Raw genomic sequence first — 9,040 nt, forward strand, 5'->3', positions numbered from 1 at the left:
AAATAAATACCGGTACATAATATTCAGTTTTTTTTTTTCCCTAATTGTATGAATAATTCTGTCGTCGTTTTTCTCTTTAGCGTGAGCACACGCCCCAAATATGCCTGTGCACGGGCCTATCGATGCCTATGGAAGAATAACTAACTAGGGCTATTTCAGGACAAGCTCGAGTTAGCATTAACACTCAGGAACTGATTTACTAAAGGTTTGTGCAAACTGACTGACTACTAACCAGGCGCAACCAGCATCGCGGCTGAAAAATGTGCTACATTGCTGGGGATTTCATTTGTGCTTTTTGGGAGGAGTATGTGCAAATAGATTAATCTAGCACAGCACATAACATAACATGATTCCCCCGAGTGTTCAAAGAAAGGTGATAAAGGCATGGTTGGTTCTGGTGCGGACGAACTTGACTTGAGCCCACATAGCCCTGACTTCAACCCTGCGGCAAATCTGCATTAAAGACAGGAAGCTTGTGCATCCCACCAGGAGGTACAGTGTATGTATTTTGTATTTAATACAGAGTACTGAGACAACTGAGAGATCAATAGGTGACTTTTTATTAGGAGCTAGGAAGATTCAATTGTCTGCATTTGATTAGTATTCTTACAAAATGTATTGTTACAACAATAACAAGGCAAAAATGTTCATGGCATAAGATTTCAAAGGCAGAAATTGAAATTCTACAGACAGACAATTATTGGTTCTTTTTCCAGCAGACACAGCAGAGGGCATGCATCACAATACTGTGTCTTTAGATGACACACCCTATAATGGAAAAAAAAATAATAATAAAATCTAATACAAATAAATTAGGCAGCACTGCACCATGGTTAATCCATCTTCTGCAATAACAAATAATCATATCAAAAAACAGTGGCAGGAAAGACGCATAAAATGTGTCACTTTTAAAAAAAATTAGGTGGGTGACAAACTTCCTCCAGAATACTGAATGACGAATGCACCATTCTACATGATCAGGAGCATGTTTTAAAATTATTCATTAACAAAAAGTACTTAGGAAAACTATATTTCTTAGCTTAGTTACACATCAATCCTGATGTCTCCTTCCATTTTGTGATGTATTTTGACATCCAGGAAGTGGTAATTGGGTATGAGCAGCAGCTTTATATCAGCAGTGAATGACTGCAGAAAAGCAAATTGTAGAGCACATATGAAAATGAGCTCGCTTGGAAATCCATTTTACACGCAAGTGCAAGTTAAACATCACTTTGTCAATATGTTAACATAATAATTAAAACTGGATCATGTGACTCCTGACACCATACCATAGAAATATTTTTTTTTTGCTGCGTGGCCACGTTTCACTTCCTCAACACTCACAGCGGACTTACTGCAGCTGCGGCATGAGCAACACATTTAACACATTTTTACTGCTACCAAAACCCGCTTCCACCGAAAAAGTAGCTAAACAACTTAATTTGACAGCTTTGAGCTGCTGATTCAATCCAGTCTTTCCACCTTTTCTAAACGGTTGTAGCAAAGGCTGAAATGCAAATCATTTCTCAAAAGCACTTGGAGAATCTAAGCTTTTTAAAATGCGTTCATGCATGTTGAGTAACTCTTAACAAAAAAGGTAAAAATGCCCAATATAAGTAAAAGATGCAACCAACCAATGATTATGATTTTCTTTAACATTTTCCTTTCTTGTGCTTTTGTAATACAGTATTTTCCTTTTAGGAATATTCATCTTATGATTAGGCAATGTATTACCATTTGCAGTAATATACAGTAAATGTCTGCTGATTTTTTTAAATTTTTTTTTATTTTTTTGGGTTCACACACATTTTGACACAGTCAGCTAAAAATTAATGACACGCACACCCGTCTGGAGGACCGCACCTAGTGGTGACTTTGAAAGTGCATCATAAATGTTGAAAAGTAGCCTGATTGAATTTATACCGTTGACTTGTTGGCTCATGCAAATGGGGGGGGCGTGTCTTTCTCCAACATCTTTAGCGTCTGACGGACGCCTTTCTCCACCCTTCGGAAGTGAAGCTTTTTCAGGAGGCTCTGTTGCTGTTTACGTCCCCACTCCAGATCCCTGAGGAACACCTGCACAGGAGAAGACTGGATGACTGAGAATCACATCCTTATCAAACACAATCAAACTAATGAATTTAATCACTCTGCTAGCAATCAGCTGACAGGGTACTTACAGGCAATAAGTTTTAATACTTTGGACCGCTCCAGCTGCACCTAATGATAAAGTTGACTGCCTGTGCAGGTGTTAATTTCTCAATGCAGAAATTTGGAAAGTTGAAATGTTTTGAAAAGTTGAAACTCCACATTTACATTTGGGATGTACACGTCATCTTCTTTTTCTCACTGATGGAGAGTTCAGTTATTGCTTTAGCCATATTGTATCATCCAAAGCTGCAACAGGTTAAATTTCCGGTTCCACAGTCATCACTACTCTTTTTTTTGCCCTTATTTGTACCCTATTGCCCTTTGGGGCATTTATTATTTATTTATTTTTTTTAAATGAACATTTTGGATGAACTCCAAACTGTATGACTTGAGAGTCATCCGACTTTGGAGTTTCCACTGCACATGGTGCATAACATAAGACTTCTGTTATGTTATCAGAAATATGCCAAAAACTCAAGAGAAGTACCAAAACCTTTAAATGGACACTGTTTTCAGGGATGCCCATTATGTCGATCGCACAGATCGTGTGGGTTGATCGCATGGCTTTTAACAAAAAAGATATATACATCAGCCTATCGGCCATCCTCACGATAGCTTTTGTCACTTGATTGACATACAGGACAAGCACCTACTACTTCCGTACGGAATGGCAGGAGGACTTTTTCCCCTTACAATGTCCTATTCGAAGTGCCCCATTTGCAAGTCTACCATTGCTAATCTGAAGAAGAGAAATGTGGAGCAGAGTTCTCAGACTATTTGTAAAAAAAAAAATTAAAAAAAAAAAAAAAAAAAAAATATGACACCGACTTTCCTCTGATAATTTAGCTGGGAAAGAGAGAGGTGAAAGAATTAAAATTCCAGTTGCTTTATTGGAGTGAGTCGCTATGTTCATGTGCTACCCCTTTTCGGGAAGACTGACATTTATTTATTGCGTAACTGTTTCATCTGAACCCGTCTGGAGTGAAGGACGAGGTTTTGACACGACAAGCTGACTGTAACATTGAGGTCACGTCCAGGACTCATGGATTTACCGGTACTCACCCAACATCAGGCTATGTGCTACCCCCTTGACCACATTATTTGGCTCTGCTCATTCATACGAGTCAGCCTTTTCCCACATGAAGATGATGAAATCCAAATACTGTTCCAACATGACTGATGATCATTTGAAGGTGTGCTTGATTCTGGCTATCTGCAGCTCATGTCTGGACGACACATTTTTGGCTGATTCCATTCAATGCAGGTCATCAGAGTAAGCTAATGATGAACAAAAAAAAGTTGTACTATACAGTACATTCAAAGGTTTATGCAGTTAAGCAAAGTGCACCAACTTACTGTGTATTGTACATAGAAATACTCACTTTCTAGACTACGGACACCGCGACATGCTCTGACACTGCGAGTTTGCGAGATTTCCCAGCCGAAATTTTGCTGGCTACGCTGCAAAATCAGATTAGCAAACCCGTCTTAATTTCCTCCTCATCCATTGTTTTTAATTCTCTGATTACGGGGCTTATTATTATAGATTTTTTTCTCCCCCCCCCCCCCCAGCAATCCGCTGAAAAGAAAAAAAAGGCTAATTCGGCCACTAGCACTTTACAACTTTGCTCTCTCGACGCCCATATTGAAATCCTCTCCTCCGTTGATAAGAAGCTATCACTTCTCAAATCTATTACACCAGGAGATTAAGGAGCTCAAGACCATCTTGGAGTTCACGCACCAACGAGTCAAAGAGCTAAAAGAAGACAATGCCGAGCTTCAGTCAGCCATGAAAGTGATGACAACGGAGGTAGAAATTCTCTTGAAAGAAACCAAAAAAAAATCAAAGAAGCTATGCTAGACTTACAGTCAAGAAGCATGCGGGATAGCCTCATCTTTTCCGGCATTTCCGAGTGTACACCCGATAATCCGGAGGCTCCAAGTAAAAAAAACTTCATGTCAACAGCGCTAAAAATCCCGAAGGAGACACTCGCTAACATCAACTTCCACCGAGTACACCGGCTAAGAGGACCACGAGCAGGGAGTCATCATTGGCAAATTCCAACATTTCCAACAGAAAACCTTTGTAAAGTCAAAAGGACGGGAGCTGAAGGGTACACAGTTTGGGATGAACGGCCAGTTTCCACGCAAAATCAACGAGCGACGCCAAAACTCTTGTATCCTCTAACGAAAAATTACCGGCAACAAGGAAAACGCGCCTCACTTGATTGTGGACAAACTAGACATGGACGGTCAACTGTTTTGCGGTTCCAAAGTCACCCCTTGGCTTTCTAAGAGATGAGTATTCCTTTCTAATATGCTCTAATATTTGGTGTATAGTGTAAAAAAAAAAAAAAAAGTGTAGTAATTTGTTTAGGGGGGGGGAAAGGGAATTGCGCACGTCCTATTGCACCCTCCACTCATTGACGGGTTATTTCCCTTGTTTTCTTCTCACTTATCTTTCTCTTTGGTACTTCTTTTTCTCTTTATCGCACCCGTCGCTCCGCCACTTGCCGAATGCTCACTCCCCCCCTCCCTTGTCCCCGCCATACGCACATGCATTCGGATGTCACCTGTGCATGTATGTTTAACTCGTGTGATATATTCCCTTGTCTTCCGTTTCTGTGGTTTTTCTACGCTGAACTCATATAGCGCACTACATAAGACCTCCTAACACAACTTCATATTACCAGCTATATAGTAAGAAAGTTCCCATTGGATATATATTTCTGAGAGTTAGCCATCTTTCCCACACACGTATAGATGATACACTCACACAGATTGTCCCACATTCACAATTGGTAACATTTGCACACTTATTAACATGTCAAGTATAACTTTTGTCTCATAGAATGTAAATGGGATTCGTTCGCTGGCAAAGAGAATGACCATTATGGATTATATCACGAAATTAAAACCTCAGTTCTTCGTCATACAAGAAACCCATTTGTCAAAATCTGAAGAAAATTACCCATCTGATTTAAATTTCAGTAAGTCCTTTTTAACAGCAGGCAACGAGGAGTCTCAATACTTATTCATAATCGTTCATTCATAATGACAACTTTTGACACTAAAAAGCACAATAATTGACCCGGAAGGCTGATACATAATTGTTCATTCAACTATATTTTACAAATTATACACGAGCTAATGTATACGGCCCTAATATTGATGATCCAACTTTTATTCACACACTTTTTTCACATCTGACCAATTTGTCAACTAATTCAACAATTACTATAGGTGGCGACTTTAATATAGTATTTATTCCAAACAATCGCAGTCTTCCCGAATATTAGCCGAATATATGCATGATTTCGGACTCGCTGACATATGGAGAGTTTAAAAAAATAAATAAAAATCATACAGAAAGGGAATACACTTTCTTTTCTTCAGTTCACCGCTCCTTCTCTAGAATTGACGACTTTCGTACAAATAACTCAATTGCTCGAAACAGCACTTCCAAAATACATCCAATAATAATTAGCGATCATGCTCCCATTTCTCTCTGCCTGGCACTTTAATACTCTTCGACTGAAAGATCCAGAGTTCGATATATTTGTAAGGAAGGAATGGGAAGATTTTCTAGAAATAAATGATCCCACAACTTATATCCCCAACCTTACTTTTGGGAAACAGGGAAAGCTGTAATCTGAGGAAAAATCATTTCATACTCTTCCTACAAGAACAAAAAAATAAATAAATAAATAAAAATGAATTGGAGATGAAAATCAAACAATTCAGAGGAATACGCAATGAGTCCTGACAGACTTAATTAGGAACCAACTTTGCTAAACAACAACTTGACAACTCTTATCAAAAAGAACGGCATTCCTACTACAGCAGCTAAGATACACTAATTTCGAGCACAATAATAAATTAGGAAAATGAACAAAGAAAAAAAACACTCATTATATCTGTTCAAGATTCAAATGGCAAATGTATTCAGTTGCCACAGGATATTAATATTTTACAACTACTACAGTAGCTTATATTTATCCCATAACAAGCCAAATAAAAACGACATTGAAACTTGTTTAGAAAAACTAAACATTCCGCAATTAACTTCAGAAAGAGTGTGTGTGGGTGGAGGAGGCTGCTCACCCTCCCTCGACTCTCGGTGCTAGAGGACTCTGCATCTTTTTGCGCAATGTAAAAAAAAAAAATGTACCGGCATTACCAGATAACTAGCAGCTCTTTATTGCTCAGTGACTGTTTTTTTTTTTTTTTTTTGTCAAAGTCTTTATGTCTCAAAAGTGTTCTCTGTCAATTGACTGTCTGTTGTCGTACTCGAGCGGCTCCAGCTACCGGAGACAAATTCCTTGCGTGTTTTTTTTTCGGACATACTCGGAAAGATGATTCTGATGTGCCGGCTCAGCAACTCCGTACACCAGTTGACTAGCATGCATGTGATATGGTGTTCATTCGCTCATAAGTTCGATAGAAACACTATAGACTTTAATTACCTTTGCTGGGATCACATATGACAACACAGGTTATACGAACATATCAACTCACACGTTCTTACAGGTGTTTCGACACGGAAAAAAAAAAAAGGAATCCCACCGCTCCACTCGACAGTAGCGCACTGCCTTGCTCATTTTCCCACATCCTGTCCTGCCCTTTTCTGTCGTCTCTTATCTGTACCCTTGGGTAGTTATTGCATGTCCTCACCGGCTGTCCCCCCTCCCCCTCCACCCCCACCCCCCAATCTACAAATAACTGTTGTAATGTTACTTGTGTTTAAATATTTACATTGTTTCACTATGTCCTCACCCCTAGTCCCCGTCTGTCCCCTCAAACCATTTTCTGTCCGGCTCCATTTAAATAAACATCAGATTAATTAAAAAATATATATATAGAAAATTAAGCAGAGGGAGTATTTCAAACTCCCCTGTTGCACACCAAAACTGTTCCAGCACAAAGGCATACAGAGCCACTATCCTGCAAGGCCATGCAGCTGAACAGAACAGGTTTAAAAAAAGAAAAGAAAGAAATACTCAATATATGTGTAAATCAATGCATATTTAGCATTAGCATAGTTTTAAAAGTAGCCCACACGCTGTGGTCACCCCTGCTGCATGTCACGTACTGTAACTTGATGAATTGTGTTGACGAGAACTACCGTAAAACTGACACTGCACTCTGCTGCATCTATTCCAGGAATTACCTATCTACATATGGATATTGTTGTTTTGTCGGTGAGAGCGGCAGTTAGGGGGGTGGAATGGGGAATGGAAAACATTGGACCCACCATTGCGCCCAGGGAATGACAACAGTCATATCATTACAATGAATGGAAAAAAGTTAGTTTAAAAAAGTGTTTTGAAGTAAGAGTTTTACCTTCAGCTGCTGTTTGACACGTTCCCTGTCCCAGGATGATGCATTCTCGCGAATCACACTGAGAATGGGGTGCCAGTCATCTGAGAGGTCAGATCCCTCAGTGACAGCTGCCAGGACCCTGACTCGCCGCCCACTGCCGCTCTGGCTCTTGGCGATGCCTCGGACGTACAGGGACTGCTTGCCAACATCACTCAGAGGGTTCAGGTACAAACTACACAAACAGACCATTTGTGAGTTTCAAACAAACCAAAAAGCACTGTTTTACTTATTTTGGGGAAAAGAATAATGGATTTGAAACATATGTATCACCTACTTTGATCAATGCAATGTCTATTTTTGGATCTGTTTAGTATAGCTAGGTAAGCTAAACTATACCATCATAATGACTCAGTAACGGTTGCAGTTAACACACTTAAAAAAAAAAAAATAATACAGCCATTTTTTTGCAGTGTGATGGTATGTTATTGTTGCTTGAACTAACAGAATTATACACCGCTGTCTGACAGTCTCTTACTGCACAGTGTGAATGCTGGGATGTTCCCTGCAAACATCCACTAGGGCCAGAGCAGCGTTGTCTCCGATGTTGTTATAGGCAACGTTGAGCTCCTGGAGTCCAGTGTGCTGCTGAAGTCTCTCAGCCAGCTCGAGGGCCCCTTGATCCCCTAGTCCGGTGTGCATCAGGGTGAGATGCCTCAAGGTCAGGTTCTGCGGAAGGGCCTCCAAAACAACGCACGCACCAGAGTCTAGCAGCGGGTTGTCACATAGTCTGTAAATGTGGACGGGGAGAAAGTGAGACATTTGTGGTATTTGATTCATTTTTATGGGGACAAATTAAGACCCTGGTGCCATGTTGACAGATTGTGGCCCCTGTGTGATATTGAATACATAAGCAATTTGATACTAGCTGGAACTGTGCCATGAAAAAAGAACCAATGTAGCGCAAGAGCCAACATCATCATGATGCTTAATTCACTATCATTTAATTACGTTATCCATCCATCCATCCATTTGTTTTATACCGCTTGTCCTCATCACACATACTACACGCAAGCATTCTCTATGTATATACTGTAAAAGACAGTACTAGTGGGGGGCAGGGGGGGGGGGGGGGGGGGTAACACTACCATATTTAGACCTAAATCAGAAAAGCAAACATGCTGAAAAATGCAAACGTGCTGATTTTTTTCATATGCTGAATATGGCCTCAAAATCTTCGCATGAACTGGACTGCAGTTATTGCTACTACTTACCAGATTCAACCCTAATGTTTGCAGGTTTATCTTGGTGCGTAAAGGTCTGATACCCTGCACTCTTTTTTCCCCCATATTTAATTGTTACGAGTCTTGAGTACATTTTCTACTTGGAATTCGATGATCTAAAAACCTGCATCATTTAGCATTTCCTAGCATCTAACACATTAGCCACCCTGCTGCAAAAACGTACATAAAAATAACAATTATTAGACAACTGATTGTACATTTCTCTCTATGACTGAGGGATTAAGGGACTTGACATATTGAATTAATAGACAAACAAATGTGTTAAA

The 9,040-nt window shown here is 39.8% G+C and overlaps 1 protein-coding gene across 3 annotated transcripts in view; it reads right to left on the reverse strand.

The window, feature by feature from the left end:
* Positions 1 to 556: 556 nt before the first annotated feature.
* Positions 557 to 9,040, reverse strand: part of nlrx1 (NLR family member X1) — a 33,931-nt gene continuing 25,447 nt past the window's right edge. For all 3 annotated transcript variants that reach the window (XM_061681681.1, XM_061681680.1, XM_061681678.1), the window contains 3 exons: positions 8,009 to 8,260; positions 7,495 to 7,705; positions 557 to 2,076 (listed from right to left, as the gene is read on the reverse strand). In XM_061681681.1, the coding sequence (XP_061537665.1) occupies positions 1,939 to 2,076; positions 7,495 to 7,705; positions 8,009 to 8,260 (601 nt within the window). In that variant the 3' untranslated portion in view covers positions 557 to 1,938. The remainder of the gene's footprint in view (positions 2,077 to 7,494; positions 7,706 to 8,008; positions 8,261 to 9,040) is intronic.

Source organism: Phycodurus eques, chromosome 7 (assembly GCF_024500275.1).
Source record: "Phycodurus eques isolate BA_2022a chromosome 7, UOR_Pequ_1.1, whole genome shotgun sequence".
Taxonomy (NCBI): Eukaryota; Metazoa; Chordata; class Actinopteri; order Syngnathiformes; family Syngnathidae; genus Phycodurus; species Phycodurus eques.